Source organism: Prionailurus viverrinus, chromosome A2, assembly GCF_022837055.1.
Source record: "Prionailurus viverrinus isolate Anna chromosome A2, UM_Priviv_1.0, whole genome shotgun sequence".
Taxonomy (NCBI): domain Eukaryota; kingdom Metazoa; phylum Chordata; class Mammalia; order Carnivora; family Felidae; genus Prionailurus; species Prionailurus viverrinus.
The window spans coordinates 150,253,478-150,276,409 of NC_062562.1; the positions used below are offsets into that span (position 1 = coordinate 150,253,478).

The window sequence follows — 22,932 nt, forward strand, 5'->3', positions numbered from 1 at the left end:
GGTTCAGAACCCAGGTTCCATCCTACCCTCTCTAGGGCTTTGTCTTGAAGAACGTACGTCATGTCGAAATACAAGTGGAAAAGTCACATGGGGCAGAGATACTAATTAACAGCTGTGGAGAGAAAGGGATGCATTTGCTGTCTACTTCTTGTTAGGGCAGTTCGGTTTCATGAAAAAGTTTACACTGACCCCAAATCCTTTCAGTCACTTGGAACTGTGCAGCTCCCAGGTAGCTGGTCTGTGTTTCAGTCGTTAGTTCCATTAGCATATCTTTCACCTTCGAGGAAGCTTCTCATTAAGTGAAATGAGTGAAAAGCTTATCCCCCGTGGCGGCACAGCTCTAGCCAGGGCAGGGATGCAGCGCCCTTGACCCTCCCTTGACCCTGGCGTTGCCTGGAACAGACTCTCCAGAGAAAGGATCCAAGACTTTTAAAGGGCTATGCTCTTATTTTCTGTTACTTTTATACACAATCTAAATCTTAACACACAAACAACACTTATCATGCAAGTTAAACAGATTTAAATTTAAGCAAAATTGAGTGCCACCACATGTGCTTATGCCAGATCTATATAATTCTTTGGAGGTTTCTGGAAACATGAACCAAGCCATTTATGCTTCATAGGAACAGATTATATCATTTGAAATCCTCAATAAAAATGCAGTCTCATATTCTACAGATGGGTGTCATTTAATTAAAATATGTATTTAAAATGCAAAGGGCTACATTAATTCTTCACTGTGGCTGAGATTTTAATTGCACTTGAGTTAGGAAATTCTGAGTTAATGTTCCCCTGGCATCTCTCATCCAGCCTCTTAGAACAGATGTATTGTGATCTGAGGAGGATTTCAATATGTTTTCACATGCTGTCCATGTAGGGATGGCTCTGAGATGTTAGGGTGGCAGGCATTATAAAAACAAGGAGACGGCTCCCAGGGGAAGGAGCCCAGCAGCCCGTGGCTGGTCGCTCCCCTGCATTCATACCTCATCTGCCTCTTCTACACCAGCTATCACAGGAAGGTTGGCCTGGGGCTCACATTTTTGGTGGGGGACCGACTTCCGTATTTAAAGGGCTCCGAACTTTGAAAAGCTCAGGCATTTTTTTGAGAACCAATTCCACAAATGTCATTTAGTTTTATTTTTTTAAATTTTTTTTAGTGTTTATTTATTTTTGAGACAGAGAGAGACAGAGCATGAGCAGGTGAGGGGCAGAGAGAGAGGGAGACTCAGAATCCGAAGCAGGCTCCAGGCTCCGAGCTGTCAGCACAGAGCCTGACGCGGGGCTCGAACTCACGGACTGTGAGATCATGACCTGAACTGAAGTCGGATGCTTAACTGACTGAGCCACCCAGGCGCCCCAGAATGTCATTTAGTTTTAGAGGACATTTTAAGAGTATACTGTGAGTGTTTAATAAATGCTAATTGAGCAATAAGAAAACCATCAGCCTCACTTAGGTACTGTTGTGATACAGTAAACTACAAAATACATTCCACAGCAGAACACAGGAATTTTGCACTCTTAGGAACTAAGAACTTAGTTGCAAAGACAGTCCAGGGGCCAAGAAATGCCAGAGCTCAGGAGTGTTTTCTGACAAGTAAGGTGAGTGGTGGGAAAAAAAGGGACAAATAATAAATGTTTTGGGCACCAAACTGTGGGATAATAACTGTCAAGGATTTGGGAAACTGGTTTTATATTTAAATTATTAGAGAGGAATCCATGATACTAAAGCATCAAAAATAGAGAGAACTCTCATGAAAGGAAAGAGGAGAATGAAATTGACACGAAGCAAGAAAAGTTATGTGTCCCTTCGTTCATTCTGGTACTTGACTCATTCAACCTGCTCTGTGCCCAGGACTGAGTTAGGCATGGCGATTCAGTGGTGAAAAGAAGATACAAGGTCCAGTCGTTTGAGGCCTTATAGCCTAGTGGGGCATCACCTACATAGGACATGAATACAGACACACGGTCAAATCAGTTCAGGGGTTTCTGTTTTGTATTTAACACAGTTATCTAGGAAATATGAAGATTATGGAGAAAACAAAGGGGTAGTCAACTTAAAGGGATGAATGTTAAGAATGTTAGTTTAGGGGCGCCTGGGTGGCTCAGTCGGTTAAGCATCCAACTTCAGCTCAGGTCATGATCTCACGGTTCATGGGTTCGAGTGTCGCATTGGGCTTTGTGCTGACAGCTCGGAGCCTGAAGCCTGCTTCAGATTCTGTGTCTCCCTCTCTCTCTACCCCTCCCCACTTGTGCTCTCTCTCTCAAAAATAAACATAAAAAGAGAGAGAGAGAGAGAGAGAGAGAGAGAGAATGTTAGTTTAGAAATAGCAATTTAGGGGCACCTGGGTGGTTCAGGTGGTTGAGCATCTGACTCTTGACCTCGGCTTGGAATTCTCTCTCTCCCTTTCTCTCTGCCCCTCCCCATCTTGTGCATGCACTCTCTCTCTCTCTCTCTCTCTCTCTCTCTCAAATAAACTTTAAAAAAAAGAGAAAGAAATAGCAATATATATTTTAGGAGGTTTTTATTATGTATGTAATATATCTTTTTAATTAAAATCTGCAAGGCTAATATGAGGTAATATATGAGGAGGAACTTCATATTCTTAGGAAAGCAGGCAGTATATAAATCTTAGAGAAGAAAATAAATCCAAAGTCCTCTTTAAAAAATCAGCAGAAGAACCAGTCATGGAACTCAGACCTTCTGGCTCCTCATGTAGTTCTTTGTCAATAACCAATCCCCTAAGGGGCGCCTGGATGGCTCAGTCAGTTAAGTAACCAATCTCCTTGATACAAACTTTTTATTATTTTTTTAATGTTTGTTTCGTGCAAGTGCACATGTGACCGAGGGAGGGGCAGAGAGAGAGGTGAGAGACACAGTCTCAGGAAGGCTCACCCCTGTCAGCTTAGAGGCCAGTGCGGGATTCTGTCTTACCACCATGAGATCGTGACCTGAGCCGAAACCAAGAGTGGATGCTTAACCAACTGAGCCACCCAGGTGCCCCATAAACTTTTTATGTTAAAAAAGAAAGCCAAACCATAACAGACTCTTAAAACCTGAGAATAAACTGAGGGTTGATGGGGGGGTGGGAGGGAGGGGAGGGTGGGTGATGGGCATTGAGGAGAGCACCTCTTGGGATGAGCACTGGGTGTTGTATGGAAACCAATTTGACAATAAATTTCATATTAAAAAAAAAAAGCCAGCTAAGTAGAAGAAACAGCTATATTTTTCTCTCAGGCTTTTACTTAGTTTTGTTGTATGAGTATATGCTTCACTGGTTCAAAATTGCCAACCACAGGGTGCACACCCACCACCCAGAAGGTTCCAGGGGCCTTCCCCAGACCCATCTTTTTAAAGAAACGTCTTCTAGTTGAAGAACTCACAGAGAGGCTGGTTAAAGGCTGGAAAGAGAACCTCAGCCCTAACTGCGTAGTCTTTCGCGAACTATAGCAGTTTTAAACCCAAAGAAATGAAATATGATTACATGTGTCAGAGGCCCAGGCCTGACTTTCTAATTCTGCAGGGGTAGATAAGGTTCAGAGGGCCTTGGTGAATGGACCTAATCACCAAGCTTAATGTGCAAGACTGGACTAGTAAGAGACTGATTTCTCTTTATTGTTAAAGAAGACTAATAAGGTTTGAGAGTTGTTGATTTTCTTAAATATTCCCAGCTTATATCTGGGCTCTTATAGAAATCGGATCTATCTATCTACGTACCTACCTATCTATCAAATCTTATGGGAGACTGTTTTGCCTGTTTTTTCTTTAATTTTTATAGGGAAGTATGGAAGGAGAGGCGAATTTTCTTAAAGCAGGATGTGTGTGGAAACTAATTGAAAAGAAACTTCTTTTAAAAGGAGTTACTGCCTCCTTAAAAGTGCTGATTTCCATGTGAAATTTATGCCTTCTTGCAGAGGCAGAGAGGAGTACCCCAGGCAGTTCTAAGGAGTCAATTCATTACTGGGTTAGTGTAGACACACCATGAAGGACATTAATTCACAAAATGAAAAACTAATAGAGTGTTTAGCTGCCTCTTTATCACCAGTGGCAGTCTGCAGTCTCTTCATCATTGGTGTTTACTGAGCTGATGGGGGGAGGTAATCAGGCCTGCTTATCACAGCTCGTCTCAGATGAGTTTACATCCCTTTCTGAGCTCTGTTGGGCATCCCTCCTCTCGTCACTGAAATGAGCAGTCCAGGGGTACCAAAGAAGTTACTCCATCCATTTTTTATTTACTTCCCTTTCTCTTTCCTGTTGAGTCCCCAGCAGAAGCCCTCTAGCACTATACATCTGTAACTCACACTGTAGTCACCCTTTGGTTAATCCCCACAGCCATGGTCCAGACTTCTCTAAATAAGTAAATAGTGTATAAAATAAATAATAATAAACCTAGCATCTTTATTCCCATTTTACGGATGGAAAAAAACTGGAGCGTGGAAAGTGTGAACTAGGCTGAGCCAGTGACAGAGCCGAGACCTTGATCTGGGAGCCGCATTACTCTTCATTAAACTGAAAAGAAATTTTACTCTGCTTCTCTAGCTTTTTCCTTCTTACATTCTGTACTTTACATTCTTTCAGCACCCTTCATTGTAGTCTTGGTACTATTGATGATTTCTACTTTCTCACGTGACAGTTTTTACCAGCTGTTCACGTGAAGTGCTTTATTTGTTTCTCTCCAAAAATCTGTTTTGGCAATTCTTGGGCATGCTTCCTATTTTCTGGATCAGAAAGTCCTTTACTCCTCTTCCTCATCACTGAGGTTGCTTCCTTATCTGATAAAAACAGATACGACACTTTAACAAACTTTGAAATACCAGACTTGCCTCATTCAATTCAAAGCATGTTTGAAAGCTCACTGTGGTAGGATGTGCAGAAGGAGCATTATTTACACGTCTTTATGTTTAAGTAAAGCAACTCAGGTTAGCATAAAGATTTCCACAGTCTGCATTATTAGGGGAATTTTGGGGTAATTTTCTGTGTTATGGATTCTTTGAGTAGCAGAGGATGAGCGAGTGCTGAAAGTGGCACTAGAAAAGGCAATTTGGCTTCTCTCTCTTTTTGCCTTTGTCCTCTGACTGTCCTGTTTTATTCTTCAGCTTGGCCAGCTGGTTCTGTCTCCATCCCTCTTCTCCAGTAGGCATCTCCTACTGAGGAGACAAAAAGACACATGGTCAATCAGCTGGAGAGCCATAGTGGTAATAGGCACAGATAGGAATTCATAAATCATGTGTTCCATTGAATTTATCCAATAGAAATTAAACTAGATCAGTGAAGTGCTGTCTCTTGGGGCCGTCAGAGAAGATACTCATTTGGTAAATATTTGTGGATCAACTTGGCTTCGCAAATAACACAGTACCCGCAATGTGCTAGGCCTCAGGGACATGAGTAAATAAGACCCAGCTTCTGCCTGCAGGGGATTTATAGGTCATGGAAAAGATAGGAATGAAAGTAATGACACCATAGTGTGATTGGGCAACCATGGAGTAAACACAACACGCAGTGGGAATAAAGGAAGCATATTTTTAAAGGAGAATATAAGTATCAGAGAAGGCTTTCTGGAGAAGCGGGCAGCTGATCTGGGTCTTAAAGGGTTAATAGTAATTCGCCAGGCAAAGACAGGATAGAAGGGTATTTTATGGAGGAGAAACCAAAAAGAGGAAGGGGAGGGAAGGAGAAAAGGTTATGAAGTGAAAGAAAATAGAGTGCGTTCAAGGTCATTCATGTGTTCAGTGGGGCTGGAACGTAAGGTTCACTGTAGGGGAGCAGCAAGCAATAGCTGGAGATGTGAGCAAGGACCAGTTGAGATGTTATTTGAAAGGTAACGCCCAGCTGTTGAAAGATTTTAGACATAAGAGAAACATGATCAAATGGTGATTTGAAGGGATTCCTTCAGCAAGACTATGTAGGGGGATAGATTGGAGAGGAATGATTCTTGAGATGAAGAGATTAGTTAGAAACCTGCTACGTTAACATGGGTGATGAATGCCGGAAGACTGCACCAAGGTGGAGGCATTGGGGTTGGATTCAGAGATATTAAGGAAGAATGATCAGCAGACATTCATTGCTAATTTAACATCGGAAGGACAGGATACAGGCATCAAAGGCCTTTCCAGATCGCTGTCTATGCAACTGGTGGACTGTGACTGTGCCAGGCCCTGTGCTGGGATAAGGAATTAGCTCTGCCAATAGAGCCATATGCTGAAGTGACACTCATTTAAATGAAACAGTACCTGCACATCACAGACATGTGGAACAGCTCAAACATAAATACAAGCAAATAAACTATCCAAGTGAATTTGTTGAACTAGAACGTTATCGTAAAAAAAATTCTCCTTAGGATATATACTCAACTGACTGATTCCTAGAAATTTCTTTCATTATAGAGACATTTCTATTCATGGTAGTTGATCTCTAGTACGTAAATCTAACTTTAGATATTAGTCTAGAAGTAGCAAAATGGACTCATTCAAATGTCATTGACTTTGTACCCTGCGTTTGTCCCGTGTTGGGAGATTGAGTGAAACTGGAATTCTGTTTGTGGGTCAGCATATGGAATTATAAACATGTTATATAATTACAAGATAAATAACCAACTAGGATTCAGAGGTAATACCCACACTGGTCAGTAGGCACCTGAATGCCCCTAAAGTAACTCAACCTATTGGTAGTTCTTATGAATGGTTTCATGAAGAAAGAGGATGATGCAATACATAAAATTAAAATATGGGATCCTGTGCAGATTTCATTGAGAATTGACTCTACTACTGACTTCCAAGTTACTTATCAACATCTTTGTTGTATATGCAATGCTTTCACCTAAAATAATGGCCAGGTGTAAAATGGACCATTTGTAGCACGACAGGAAATTCAAGCTATGTAGACATTCCTCTGTGTTTATTGTGAGTTCTGTAGAAGCAGTTGATATTGTTATGAAAGTATACTACTGACCACTCAGTGAAATACAGGCTGTGAATGGTGCTTTCTTGTTATGACGATGAAACTGACATGGTAGCAGCAGTGATGAGAGGTTTCGGGTCATTTCCTGAAGTCTAATTGAGCTAAAATAGGATGAGAAGTTCTTGAGTTGTCTTTTGAATGATTTTTCTTCCCAAGAGGGAAAACATGTGGAGACTCAATATCCTGTGCTTAATTCCGACCGAAAGGAGGAATCAGCAGGAAAGTGAAAGTTGTATTAGTCTTTGGAGAATGTTACCATATCATATTGGAGTTCACACAGCAAAGTAAACACCAGGCATGGCTAGATGTATCATTTTCAGAAAGTTAAATTTTCAGACGTTTAGAAAAATATTGCTGTGATCCCATGATTAGAACCTCTGAAAGAGAGTATAGTTCGTTTGTGGGAGATGATGCAACATAAAATTTGCACCATAGAAGGCTAAGTAATTTCGACAAGAAATATCATACTTATTCTATGATAGTGTATATTTTTTAACAGCCACACATTCTCTCTCTCTCTCTCTCTCTCTCTCTCTCTCTCTCTCTCTCATTTAATCCTCATAATACTCCCATGAAGTAAACACCATGATTATCTCTATTTTTACATCCTGGGAAACTGAGGCACAGAGAGGTAAAACAACTTACCCAAGGACACAGAGCTATTAAGCAGTCAGTGGTGGAGCCAGAATTGGAACTTACCCAGTTTGCTTCCAGTCTAGACTTTTAATCTCCACACTGCTGCCTAGCATCTATCGAGCTCTTTGAGGAGCCCACATGGAAGGATACAAGAATGAAAGAAGAATGAGTACATAGTAAGCACAGAAGATATAAGCCTTAGGTAAAGCGTCAGGGTGGCCAATACCCAGAACCACTGGATGGTCATCAGAGATGCTGAAGACAATAAAATTTAGCTGTGTTTAGGCACAGAAAGAACAGGAAATGAATGGGTCCAGAATTGCTGAAGTGGTGAAGGTAGTGTTAATAAGAAGGCAGAGTCACTCTACTTCTTCTCTTTTGTTTAAAAAGGGAACTGGTTTTCAAATGAAAAGATAGAAGACGAGCCATAGTAAGAAACAAGCGTGAGGAAAGCATCAGATGACTTGTAGCTTTTTTTAAGTACAATTCAAATGATTATCTTGGGTTATTCAGGAAATTTGCGAGAAAATGTAGAACATGTAAAAGACGACTTAACACTGGATTATAGCAGATATTCCTGTTCTCAGAACAGTGAGATCTGAAGAAATTCTAGAAGCTGCAGACTAAAGTTTTGCCATAATCCCAAGAACCAACATGATTGGTAGCACCTAGAAAGAAATGTGGGGAGAGGCAGGAGCCACCATGGGTTCACGAGAAGAAAAAAAAAGTCCTCACTGCCCAAGGGCCACGGGAAGAGACTGAACAGGATTTACAGTGGAGGAAACAGGGGCACTATGCGTATACCCATAAAATTAGTAGGCAGAGACCAAGTTTTACCATAATCCCAGTGTGGATATTTCATTTCCAAATGAATACGAATATATTTTCAGTTTAGATCTTGTGTCTCAAATCAAGATTTACCAATATCATTTTATTGTTCCTCTGAAAATAAAATTCTACTTAGTCCAGCAGAGAAATTGATGAGTACCTACTCTTTAAAAATGAATTTTCTGATGGATGAGCCTAAGAACAAAGAGATCAAAGCTTTTAGCGACCAATACGTGGTTCCTTCTAAATTTCGTGACTGTCGAAGGGCCAGTGATCCAAAATGTGGAGCGTGGAAGTTGTCACACGCTTAGTGTGCTCTAACAAACATGGGGTTGTTTTGGAAGATAAATTCAGTATTAAGCTAAAGCTTTTTATGTAATTGTTGATAAACAGCTCCAAATCGAAGCTAGCTCCTAACCTCCCTAAGAAGCCAGCTTTGTGGTGATCTCCATCTTTCACCTGGGATTTCGTTAGAAAATAACAGAGAAGCCCACGGTACACTTTTCTGAAAAATTAGACTGGTCATTGGTTCTGTGAAACATTTTCCAAAGGAAAGGTTGAGTCTCCTTTGCAAGGGAGTCTTGGCGTGTGCTCTTCAAGATGAGAGCAATTCATAATCTGTTCGGTACTCAGTAAACACATTCTTTTTAAAGACACTAGAATTCATGTAGCTAAGATAAGAAAGAGAAAGCTGGTCACTTGTTTTCAAGTCAGTATGTATATAGACTTTCGTGCCATTCATTCTCAGTCTTTAGGAGTTTTCCATAATTTAAACGTTTGACTTTTATCCCCGCTTTGGCCAGTATCTGAAGGCTGGAGTGTAGTGGGAAGTGGTTTGCTCGTGACCAAATCCTCCTCTTCAAGGGCAGTGGTTTGCAAATGGCTCTTTTAGCAGATTTTTACTGCCAGATCTTAAAGGTAACAAATGAAAGTGGAGCTGTTGTGATTGAGGTGGCCGGGACACAAAACCGGGAGAATGGGGATCGGAAGGCCAGCAGCCCCGCTGAGCACATTCAGGACATCGTCGCCTTAGAGGTCACAAGCGTCCGTGAAAGGGGAGCCCAGGGATTCCTAGTGACTCTTCATCCCACTCTCCCACTGCTCCAGATGTGCTCAGATCTGAGGTGCCCTAGCTCAGGAGGATCTCGGGAGTAGAAGGTTCGATTTATTCACCTAGACCCAGGACAACGGAAGCCACTTTAGGTATTTCAAGCAAGAGGGAACTTAATAGAAGGAATGAGATGTTTTTTAAATTGCTCAAAAAGCTTAGAAAACAGTGGGAAGGAAGCAAAGACAAGGAAAATAGCTGCCGGCTTGCAGGAAATGAGGAAATACAGGAGATGTGCCAGGAGGTGTCACCAACTGCCGCGAGGAAGCAGCTGTCACCAGAGCTCTCCTGGAGCATCTGCAGTCCTCTTATTCGCCATCTGCCTGGGCATCTTTCCTCCACTGCAAGGGGAGGATCGTGCCTTCCCTCTCTCTGTGCCTTCCACAGCTTCGGGGAGTGCCTCTTGCTGGTGGGATCTAAACCCAAAACGCTGCCGGCACAGAGTTGGAAAATACAGTTCCTGAGCTTCCAGGGAAGGGTGGGGGATGATGCCAAGCTGAAAACAGACAAGGGCACAGGTGTATTATCTCCTCTCACTTTCTACAATGGATGGAATCTAGGGTAATATCAAGACAAACATATTCCCAAGAAAAAACAAAGTAGCAAGTCTCCAATGGTAGTAAATTCACACACACACACACACACACACACACACACACACACACACACACAGGAGCGTCTGGGTAGCTCAGTTGGTTGAGCTTCCAACTCGGTTTCAGCTCAGGTCAGGATCTCCCAGTTTGTGAGTTCAAACCCCACGTCAGCCTCTGTGCTAACAGTGCAGAGCCTGCTTGGGATTCTGTCTCCTCTCTCAGCCCCTCCCCTGCTCCCTCTCTGTCTCTCTCAAAAATAAATAAACATTTAAAAACACACACATCTTTTCAAAATAAGCCCAGTTCAGCTGTTTGAAGCTTTCATAGAAGACCTGACTTGTCAGTGTCTTTACGTACATACTGAAATAATTTATAATACTCTTATTGTGAAAATAACAATTTTGATCATTTCAGACCCAAATGTTATGGCTATGTATAGATTCATGATCACTCCTCCCATCGCCGTGCCCCATGCACACACACCGGGTGCATCGTTTCTCCTGTCTCTCCTCATAGCACCTTTGGCCGGGTGAAAACCATCTGTGACCGTGAAGTAAACGCTGATTCAGAATACAAATTTGACCTTACAAAGTCCTGTTTGAGTAAGGCAGAGCTGCTCTCCCAAAAACACAATTTCCAGGCTTTGTTGAATGTCCTTTTGAATTCCTACGATAACGCCAAAGTTCGCTTTGCTGAAGAACCAAGCGCTACAGACATCCTTTCCTTGAAAAGAAAGATCCCGTCATTCCTCCCTCAAAGGAATGTGAGAAACACGACTGTATCTCCTCATCTCCTCCCAAGCTGCTTCTGAGTCTCATTCCTTGCTTTCCCGCCAAGCTCCACTTCCTCGTGTCTGCCTGAAATACCGCCTCCTTTATTGAATTGACAACTCTGGAGAAAGTCTCCTCACTTTGTAGATTAAAAGGTAAAATTTAAACCTGCCACTTTTAGTCCCTTTTTCTGCTGTTTGCCTCCGCTGCTTTGAGCATTGCCAGAATTCTGTAGTGTTCTCTTACTTTTGTCATTCCTCATTTTAAGGTCAGAATGTCATGAGTTTACACCTGTAAATGTCTTACTACAGCGTTTTCTTTCTGTCCATTAGCTGCGTGAACAACTAAGCCCACAGCTCTCCGGTGTCTTGCAAGGTGTTTGGATGAGGAAGGAAATGAGTCTCGGAGTTTCAGTCTCCAGGGTTTCCCCCAAGAGGTCCGACAACAATAACTGAGATTTAGTAAGCACTTACTGTGTGCCCTGCATCGTCCTAAATGCTCTACGTGCGTTACATACGCCGAGTTCTTATGATGACTCTCAGAGGCTGAAACCGTCACCGCTCCAGTTCAAGGTCTTCACGATTTTGCCCAAGGTTATTCACTTAGTAAGTGGTTGAGTCAGAATTTAGCCACTACTTGCTGAGCCTAAACTTGCTCATTCCCAGAGAAATGTTATAGGTAGAAAAATGGGGTTCATAGTTAATATGAGAACACTCAAGTCCTTTTACTTAGAGGAAGAAAGTTACTTTGATTTTGAGTGAGGTAATACATATCCCCAGATCACATAGTTGCCAGATAGGTAAATGATTGCTGCTCTATGTAGCTTACCCTTAACTGGCCATAAAACAGAGTATAGGGGTTCCTGGGTAGCTCAGTCACACGTCTGACTTAGGTTCCAGTCATGACGTCATGCTTCGTGAGTTCGAGCCCCACATCGGGCTCTCTGCTGTCAGCACTGAACCTGCTGGGGATTCTCTCTCTGTCCCTTCCCTTCTCTCTCTCTCTCTCAAGAATAAATAAAAAATACATTAAAAAAACAGATTATGAGCCTTTTAATATTTAGGAAAGCTGATTCTGGAAGCATCTATATGAACTGTTAATTATCCTAGGGATTATATGGCAAGGCCAGAATGCATGTGAGAACAGTATTCATGTGTTACTAATGTAGAAAGACAGAAATAGGGCTGCATATTATTAACCTTCACGAGGCTTTCGTCAGTAGGTGTGTGGCACCAGCTCATCCCTTTAGCCTGCAGAGGGAATGTCTGACACAAGAGAGAGTACAAGGGGGGGACTTGGTTAACTGTCATCTTGACTGCGGACTGGAGAAGTGGCCACACTTGTCCTCACCGAGGAGAAATTCTCTCAGCAGGATTCACACCGGCAGATCCGGCACCATGTGTTAGCAAGTGCGTCCTCCCTGTATTTGTTACTTGCAGCCTCAGAGGGAGCCGTCACCAACTCCACAGCTGGTCTCCGTGACTGTCTGTGTGCTCGGTGGCAGGGACAGCTCTGTCTTCCGGATATGTCAGTTGCCTGTGTGTTGTCCTCACAGCAGTAGGATTAGAGTGACCAGCGCATCTACGATTCTACCTGCTCTGTTCTACACTAACAGTAGTTCGTGAGGGCTTTGCCGTTCGCTGTGTAAAGCTACTCTGATTGTTCCAAAGCCGACCGAAAGCGACGGACGAAGGAGAAGGAACCTGGGTTGTTGTTATTTATTCAGTCAGTACATCATTGTTTGAATAAGTAACAGTAGTCATTGTGATGGTAATAGCAATTGCCGTATATTAAGCGCCTGTGTGTAAAATACTACTCTAAGCCTTTGTAGATTTTCTCATTTAAAAAAATTTTTTAATGTTTATTTTATTTTTGAGAGAGAGAGAAAGAGCACGAGCAGGGGAGGGGCGGAGAGAGAGGGAGACACAGAAGCCAAAGCAGGCTCGAGGCTCTGAGCTGTCAGCACAGAGTCCGATGCGGGGCTCAAACTCACAAACCGTGAGATCATGACCTGAGCCGAAGTCAGACGCTTAACCGACTGAGCCACCCAGGTGCCCCTATATTTTCTCATCTAATCATCAGACTCCTGTGAGGTAGGTACCTGACCCTCCTTTTACCGGGATACAGAGATAAAAGCGAAGTTTTATCTGCTGTAGGTCAAGAAGATAATGATTACTTTTCAACTCCAGTCCAAATGTATGGATGATGTATGTAGCTGCCTGAATAGGAAAGTCCTGAAGAAAAGGCCCCTGGGAGAAGTCCAGTGCAAGAGAGACCCAGTGCAGGATGTTCCCTTTAACCCCTTCATCTCTGTCTTCATCTGTGGCCCCTGCTTACCAGTGTCGTCTCGGGCAGCGTGCTTGCTTTCTGTGTGGTTTGGTTTCACTATCTGTAGATGGACCTCATGTTTCTGATTTACGCTGTGAACAAGCCATCTCCAAAGGCTCTTTGGAAGATTTACAAGTGCTAAAGCCGGAAGGATCCCATTGAGACATGACTAAATGTTATCTCTTTGCCACATAATATTTTGGCCTCTGAAATTCTCTTGAAACTTACATCTGGGTTGCTTATTCACGTAAAATATCTGCCTAAGTATTTGTTAACACCTCAAGATGCTTTTTGATGCAGGGTTTTACAAAATACAAAAGGCTCACAAAGTCCGCGGAAATCTAATAGAGTCCCACAATAGTGCCTTTCAGCAGCAAGGACGGGAGCTGTTCATTAGCTTTTCCTCCATTTCTCTTTCATATCCGGCAGGAGCTGAATTGGCCACACCACACGCCTTTTGAGTCGATGATTAGGTTTTTACCAGGCCTCAGGGAGGATTATTTGGAATAAAGGAAAAATCAATCTTCATGTTTCCCCCCCCAGGACCGAAGGGGACTGAGGTCTGTACTGTCACTCACAAGGCGTAAAAACCAGTGTGTCTGTGCTGGTTTGCCTTGTATAGAAGGAGGAGTCTCCAGCTAATGGCCTTGGATGACCTGGGGCTTGCTCAGGCCTGTTACCATCAAGCGCCGTTTTGTGAGTAGCAGAAGATGTGATCTTCCCTCTACAGAACTGCAGTGTGTGGCTTAAACCTGTTGGCTCAGAATCGGCCTCTTATCCTGTGGTAGCCTAAGAGAACAACTGTCCTTTTTTTATCTTGGTTCTCATTTTTGTTTCGCCCTTTGCAATGAGCCCTATACGAATCGCCCTTGTTTTCCCTCCATAGGTCAATATTTGGAATAATTCTTCAGTTTCACTCCGAGCCTGAAACGGAATAATGTGCCAAGCTAATAAGCTTTAACGTTAGGTTGAAAGGCATTGTGGAGATTCAATGAAAAGAAAAAGATATGAAATTCTTTGATTTGTCCTTAGCGTGAAGATTCCATTCAACAGGCATTGTTGCCCAGTTTAAGGAAGAGCCATGGTCTGTGAGAGATGCCAGGAGAAGGAAGTTACTGCTTCTGTTCTCACAGACCTCACCAGCTACCAGGGACTCTCTCTCTCTAGGCAAATACAGCGTGAGGTGAGCAGTGCTGAAGGCCAGAAGAAGAAGAAGGAGGCATCGTGTTACTGGAGTTCAAAGCATGGTCCCTAACTTTGTGGCAGGTGCTGTGCGAGGGGCCACATTCTGCATTTGGCCGTCCCAACAACTCTCTGAGGAGACACATGAGGAAAGTGAGGCTGACAGTGGTTAACAGCTGTTGTTCTAGGGGTAATAAAAAGTGAGAGGATAAATTCTGTCCCTCTGGGAAGCAGGACAAAAGAGTATGGTTTCATAGAGATGAAAATTACTCTCAAGCAGCATCCTTAAAACTGAGCTCTTCACTGGGTGTTGTATGGAAACTAATTTGACAATAAATTTCGTATAATAAAAAAAAAAGCAAAAAAAACCTGAGCTCTTTATGAAAGTTTGCTCTTTGGGCTTTGTTTTATTTTATTTTTGCCTTATAATAACGCATTCTTACATAAATGTTACTGAACATCTGTGTCGTTAGGCTGGGTGATAAGTAGGACAAGCATGCCTTTTGTTCCCCAAAGCATTACTGCCTCCAGTTAGGGTAACATAAGACATTTCAGAGGGGAAAGAGAGGGGTGACAGAAGGATGTTCCAAAGAACACGAAGTTACGTTGTCCATAAGTCTATGACCAACAGGAGAAAAGGTGTCACACATCATCATTTAAATAACAGTAGCACGGAACGGAAAGTAGGTCTTCGCCTCCTGTACCCACTTGAAACATTTTTTTTTAACCATCAACATTCTCAATTAGGTGATTAGACCCTAGAAAAAGCAAATATAAATAGGACCCAATCACTTTGTACCCTAGTTCCTCCGTTCTTGATCTCTTTTTCCCTTCCTGGTAATGCATTCCTTCCATTTTTTTCCCACCCCAACTTGAGGGGGGAAAAAATTGCTTCCATTCGTCCTTCTTCCCCTGTAAGAGTAGACAAAAGAGAGCTTCCTTCTGGAAGCAGCGGTGAAAAGGGTTGGCATTCGTGCCGCATAGCTATTAGCTGTAAAAGAATTCATTACATCTCACAGAGTAGGCTGTATTTCCAGAGTTGGTTATACACATGGATGCATGTACGTGGTCTAATCTGAATAACGTATACATCGCTGTCCCTTGCCATTGGAATTGTATAGGCCAAGGAACAATCCGAGTCAACATTTTGGTTTTTAAAATCAACTGACTTTATTTGTTCACACCCAAATCTTCCAGGGAAATCTGGACCGAAAAGAACTACTTATTATTTAAAAAGAACCATTGCTCTTGAAATAGGAAGCAAAATGAAGAGAACCTACCAAACATGATTCTTAGATAAGGCCTGTTCTTGTACAAAAATGTAGCAAAAGAACTTCAAACCAGGTTCTGGATCGTTCAGTGGGTGGCAAGGAGTGACAAAATAAATTATTTGATCACAGTGGCAACAGCTAGGACTGGCAAAGAATAGCGAGGGGTTAAAAATGTGTTTCAGGAAAAAGAATGAATGATGAAAAAGAGTCACCATGAAACGTTAGTTTGGAGTAATTGGCAGATAAAGAAAGGACATCGCTGTCCTGAGAAGATTCAAATTAGACGCGAATAAGACGGTGGATCCTTCAGTTCGCGAAGATCACCTATGCTTGCAGAAGCCAGTAGGTTTCACAAACACATAAGTGACGTACTTAACAAACACTTATAAAGTGACTACTGTGTACAAAACACGGGGGTAGGGAGACGGTTAGCTTGTATAGGCTTGCAAATAATTCAAGGGAATGAATAAAAAGTAGGGATGGTGGCACAGAAAAATTGAGAAGACTGAGGACAGAGCTAGCTCCCATTGTCATTGACGGTCCAGCTTGGAACCACAACGTCATAGTGTCTGACGCCTTTAAATCCTACCCCAGGGTTGGGCTCCACAGTAGCACATCCCTCAGGCATTTAAGGAGAGGGGAGAGTTAGGTGGAGGGTCTCCTGTCACAGCCCCCGTTGACTCCATGAGCCTCATCAGTCCTTAATGTCACAGCCCTAATCAGCAGTCCTATTTTTTATTTTTTAAAAATGTCAGCCAGGTAACAACATCAAAGGATCTCAAAATTATTTACAGAACCTAATAACCCATTGCTCTGGGAGGGAGGAAGATGCTATTACCACAGTTTTCTAAACAGGGAAACTGAAGATTAGAAATTAAGTAAATTTATTCTGGGTTCAAGCAGACGTCATTCTGTGGTGTCTGTCATTTTGCCATACAAATAGCAAGGGGAGTCAGAAATAACGATTGTACCAAAATTTGATCTTCTAAAATGTTTTCCAGCCATTAGATCTCATGGGATCATTCTTCATTGTCTTTTAACCATCTTCTGAAAAGCTGGAATTCACAGAGTTAACCTTTCTTTTCCTGCCATGATAACCATCTTTCCCTTTTCAATTTATCACTTTCGCGACAGCTGATACCGGTCTAAGCTAATATTGTGGCAATTTTAGATAATATTGCAGATGCACAAGGACATCCTCACATGAATCAATTAAAGAAGTCACAGTAAGTTGCCATTGAAAGTGGAGCAGCTGCATCCTTGAAAACAGATGCTCTTCTGGGTCTGAATGAGTCCAATTTTGACTAATTTTAAGACTTAAACACATTTCAGTCTGGTTAATATTAGGATGTGGAACCACTTGAGACATCCTAATGTCCTAGGCTGATTGCCCCTCCATGACAGCATGTTGGCTTTCCTTGAAAGATGCTGGTTATTTGATATGCCGGGGACTTTAAGTCAGTCAAAAAGAGAGGACCCCCAAGTCTTGGCTGCCACTAGGTGGAATTAAAGTGACTTCTAACGGCAACACAATTTATAAGGAGAGTGCTTGGGCGGTAGGAATTGACCAGAAAGCCTTTAGCCTGTGCTTCTGCAAGATTCCTGAATAGCCCAGGACACCAGTTATAATGAGCTATTTCCATATCCCCACTCAGCCCCCAAAATATACTCAAGAAACTAAGGAAGAAGTTATAATTGTAAGTGGCAAGCTCTGCCTTCTCTTTCCTGATTTTTATCAGTCTGTTATTATGTGAATTCTTTGTCCTGTCACGTTGGTCAATTAAATCACTTGTTCTGTTTAATTAAAAAAGCATTGATTGAGCTCCTGCCATGCCTCCAGCAGATATAGATAGATATAGATATATAGATAATCTCTGCCCTGAAGGAGTTAATGATCTGCTAGGGGGACATACTGATAAACAGATAATGCCAGTGGAATATGATAACTACTGTAATAGAATTATGTGGAAAGAAAACCCCCAGAGGAGCCAGTGACCCTGCCTGGAGAGTCAGGAAACACTTCCTGAGCCAGAAAGCACGAATAGTTTAGAAAGGGGATTAAGAGCCATGGAAGGTATAGAATCCTTAAAACAGGAAGATATGTTTTGGGAACTTGCTTTCAAAAGATGTCAGATTAAAGGGCCAGGATGGGAAGGAAGGGAGATAAATTGGCAAGGAAGGAGAAAATGGTGAAAGATGGAGAAAAACTAAAGTGTTGGACAGAAACCAAAAACCAAGGAAAGCCTAGTTGTTTAAGGAGCTTGGACTTCAACATATCAGCAATGGGAAACACTGATGTTATTTTTACAAGAAGGTGACAAAGTCTAATTTGTGTTTTAGATAAATAACTCTACTTCTCTAACTCATATTTAGCGAGCTAAATATGGAGGGTTGAATTAAGGTAGAGGCCAGGCATGAGGCCTACTATTGTGGTAGTTCATGGAAGAGGTGAGGGCTAAACCAAGAAAATCACAGCAGATCCAGAAAAGACAAAAGATATTAAGAGACAGGGGCACCTGGGTGGCTCGGTCAGTTAAGCGTCCAACTTTGGCTCGGGTCACGATCTCATGGCTCATGAGTTCGAGCCCCACATCAGGGTCTGTGCTGACAGCTCAGAGCCTGGAGCCTGCTTCGGATTCTGTGTCTCCCTCCCTCTCTCTCTGCCCCTCCCCTGCTCACGCTCTATCTCTCTCTGTCTCTCGAAAATAAACATTAAAAAAAAATTTTTTTTAAAGCTGTTAAGAGACAGGAAATGGAATTTGCAGAAATTAGCCTTTGCCGAGGAGAGTGAGGGAAAGGAGAGGCTCAAAAATCACTCTCAGGTTTGCAGCTGAGATTCCTAGATCGCCACATCCCTGATGGAAAGGGAATTCAGGGTAAAGAGTAGATGCCAAAGATAGATAATGAGCTTAGTTTTGGACACATTGCATTTGAGATGCCCGTGGGATGTACACAGGTAAAGCTAGCCTGCACACACTTGATCACATGAAGTTTAGGAGTCACCAGTCCCTAGGTAATAGCAAAAACTATGAAAATGGATGAGCTCACTCAGAGAGAACATACAGAATGACAAGTAAGGGAAATGAATAGAGAAAAAAGGCCTGGGAACACCAGCACTCGTGGGTGGGCTACAGGGAGAGGATCCAGGGAAGGAGACAATGAAAACAATGTCAGAGACGTAAAAGTACATCCAGGGGTGTAGGGTGCCATCTAAGCCAAAAGAGAACAGAAATTTAAGAAAAATTGAACGTAGCAGAGAACCTTTCTGAAATTAGGACTGAAAAGCACCCATTGGACTTGGCAATTAGGATATCATCCGAATAACGATGTAATAATGTGGTGAAGGCAAAAGGATTATGACACAAGGAAAAGTTAATACAAGAGGCAAGACCACAGAGAAAGCACGTGTTGACGATTCCTTTGAAGTCTTAATGAGAATCTGAGGTCCTTAAGAGAGGGGTGTGGAGAGAATAGGAAGGACAAAGCAGCAGCACAAATTTGGGAAGGCTGCCGAGAACAGGAAAGAGCCAAACCAAGCACTGGCAGAGGAAGGACAAGGGGCATGGAAGGTGTTCTTGAGATGAAGATCCAGAAGTTTTTTTGCGGCAACGACCCGTACTTTTGTTTCCCCATCAAAAGATGGGTTACAGAATTGGTCCAGGATTAGATCAAGCTGCCACTGAAGAATCTGTTTGAAGGTCGTTGGGCAAATGGTGACACATGGCCTCCTCTGGCTACAAGCAAGGCTCGGAATGCAAGCATTTAGGTTTCTGGAGTCTCTTGCAGAGTGAGCAGGGGAGAATTGGAAATAGGTGTCGGTTCACCTAACCAAGCAGTGTCTGCCCTAGAGAGCAAGTGTCAGCATCCTCATATAGACCAATCAATTGAGTACAGAAAGCCACAGTTACATTGCCACAATTAGTTAGCTAGGAGTCTCAAAGATGCCTGCTTTTATACAATGGTTGTAAGAGGAATGGAATATGACGAATGATCTGATGCGACCCCTCCCTAGTATTAGCAAAACAGCTCGAAGTGTGTATTTTAATTAAATGAGCAAGCACTAACATTTTTAAAGTCTAGTATATGTGGGCTTTGCTGATACGAAGAACAATCCCCAAGATCTATAACCACATAGCCTCTAAGAGGATGTGTCCGTTTGTGTGTGTCCAGTAGCCTTCTATCTTGACTGTATCCCAAGCCAATTCCGTCAGCACTGCTTGTTTGTAGATTTCCACTGGACATTTAAGAGAGAGTTCCTTGTTTTGTGTGGTATTTGTTTGCCGTGCTCAGCAGTTTTTGCCTCAGTCTATTCCTTCCTGTTAAGAAAACTTTGCAAATTTCAGTGAGCCCTCAGGAATTCAGAGGCCAGCTTTTCAGTAGAACTCTGGGCTGTGATTTTTCATGCTCCTTTACTAAAATGTTATGTTTTCGTTGTAGATTACAGTCAAGTGAAATGTACAATGCGCTGCTTTTTTAAACTCCTTTTTACCTCACTCATTCCAAGTTTTATCTGGACTGTTTCTCTTCCATTAACTTACTCTACTTGGATTCTTTTTTTAATTTAACTTCCTTGGTGGAATTTGTCTAGAATGCCTTTGATGGAGTTTAGGAGATCGGTATAACTCTGGACCTCAAGCCGGGCGTCTGATTTCTTCGGGGTCTGATTTCTGCACCTTATCGTTGGCACTTAAAGAGCTCTCAAACCACAGTAACTGACCGTCATTCGGCAGTGGAGTCCAGGGACTCAAAAGCCCTAACATGCTCTGAAGTATTAGAAAAGTGTTACTCGTAGTCACTTTCATCCAGCCTGCCAAATGAAAACATTATGAAGGCAGTGATCTCACCTCGCAGTCGTACAGCATGAGCAGTGTTAACCTGAGAGAGGCGGCACCATGCCACGTGTCCATTGCTACAGATCGAGGTGGTGAGCATCTTGAACGATGCCAGGGCTGGCAGTAATGCGAAGACTATTTCACTGCATTTCCTTCTTCCTTACAGATCAGATCCCTTGGCCTGAATTTGTTTGTTTGTTTTTTTGTTTAATCTTTGCCATGATAACTTATTAAAGTCTGGTTCTCCAGAGGAGATCTTGGCCTTATGAAGCTGGACTGTCTCTCTGGGTCCCTCTCTGGGCTTAGCAAAGTCCAGAAACAGATGCAGCTGTGAAAGGCTGTGACTGCAGACACCGCTATAGTCAGATGTGACTCTCTACCCTGTGAGGCAAACCCCTCCTGAGTTAGTCAGTGATGCTTTGCCAAATCTTACGTGCCCTAGATCCCAGCAGCCTTTCTTCCAAAAGATACTGCGTCCTCTGACAGAGAGAAGAATTTTCAGATGGAAAAGAAAAAAATACCAGTAACGGAATTTCAAGATGGGATTACCTTTTAAGTACCTTGTTGCTATAATTAAGCTTAAGACTCTTAACCTGGACAAGTCACATGCCAATGAATAATGATAATTGCTTGTTATTTGTATAATTTTAAGGGAGATTGACATGCTGTTCTTCTATGTGTCTTACCTACAATGGCCCATTTAATGCCCCCCCAAAACCCCATGTCATAGGTACTATTATCTCCATTTGACAGCGAGAACCTGAGGCAGACATAATTTAAGGATTTAGCTCTCAGTCTCATAATAAGTAAGTAGTGGAGACAGGATTCAAAGCCAGTCTTGGAAACTCTAGAGAACTAAGAACTCCTCAATGAAATTGCCAAGTTAATTGCTGGTGATCTTTGAGAAACTGTGGGTAACGGGATATGCAGCAGAAGTCTAGACACAAATGTGGTTCACACTTTTGCTGTTAAATTTTGTCAATTACTTGATAGGGATACAGAAGGTAGCTTTCTCAGATTTTCCACAAAGACCTTTTGGGGCTTTTAACTGATTATAAGCTCTGTACAAGTTAAAGTAGAATACAGCGTGCTCTGCCTAACCCCCCCCCCCCCCCCCCCCGCAAGAAGATATCGGGCTTACGTGCAAGCAGCATAGCATCCAGAACAGGGGGGCTGATCATTCTCTCTAGGAAGGTCAGACCTACTGTAGTATTTACTACACATTTCAAGGGACAGAATGTTTTTGTTAGCAAATTATGAGAATTATAAAATAATTCAATCTGGTTATTTGAGGAATACCTGAAAAACTGGGGACAGTTAGCCTGGGAAGGGGAAGACTTCAGGGAAGCCAAAAGAGGGGATATCTTCAATACTTGAAGTACGAGCATACAGGGCAATGATTGCAAAGTTGGTAGGATCAGAGCCAGTGATTAGAATTGAATGGCAACAGGGGCGCCTGGGTGGCTCAGCTGGTTAAGCATCCGACTCTTGGTTTCAGCTCACGTCACGATCTCAGCATCGTGACTTCAAGCCCCACGTCAGGCTCTGCACTGACGGCTGACAGCACAGAGCCTGCTTGGGATTCTCTGTCTCTCCCACTCTCTCTTTCACTCGCTTGCGTACACATGTGTGCATGTGCGTGCTGTCTCTCTCTCTCTCTCTCTCTCAAAATAAACAAACTTTAAAAAAAGAAATTAACGGCAACAGATAACGGCTAGATATCGATGGTCAAATCCTTCAGAGATGAAGTAGGCTGCCTTAAAAGGTATCGAATTTTCTTTCGTAAACATTTGTGTGAGTAATACAACCGGAAGCGCAATAGCCACTTGAAGATGTACAAGGGACACAAGCAGAGACCACATGGTTGGGCCACATGACGATTAAAGTCACTTCCAGCTCTGAGTTTCTGTTCTATAATTCTGTGAGTTGATTGCAGACGATTGGTGTTGAATCGAGCACAGAGGTAGGCTGTCATGTCTTGGACGTCTCATGCTGCCAACACTGACATTAGCCAAATTGGTCAAAACACGATGAACAACAAAATAGTGCGTCGCTTCAAACAAATCTGTGGGCACCTAGCGCAGTGACTGGTGTTTTCTCCCCCTTCTTTCAGTGCTGTCTCCTGCTCAAGAGAGCCACGTAAACATGGATCTTCCCCCAGTGTCGGAGCAGATCATGCAGACTCTGAGCGAACTTGCCAGATCTTTCCAGGATATGGCTGACCGCTGCTTGCTGGTCCTACATCTGGAAGTCAGGTACGACACAGCCAAGCCCGGGGCTTTGCTCTTTGAATGCACAGTGGGTCATAAATCGCTTGCTGCTTTCTGGGGAGTGTCACCACAACTTTTGATTCTGAGTTTTGATGCTGTCCTTTTTTTTTTTTTTTTTTTTTTTTTACACTGAACGTGATTTTTAGTGTTAATCAGTCA

General features: G+C 42.7%; 1 protein-coding gene across 1 annotated transcript in view; it reads left to right on the forward strand.

Moving 5' to 3' along the window:
• Nucleotides 1–22,932, forward strand: part of EXOC4 (exocyst complex component 4) — a 754,902-nt gene that overhangs the window by 660,991 nt on the left and 70,979 nt on the right. The window contains exon 15 of the mRNA XM_047842944.1: nucleotides 22,617–22,758. Coding sequence (XP_047698900.1) covers nucleotides 22,617–22,758 — 142 coding nt within the window. The remainder of the gene's footprint in view (nucleotides 1–22,616; nucleotides 22,759–22,932) is intronic.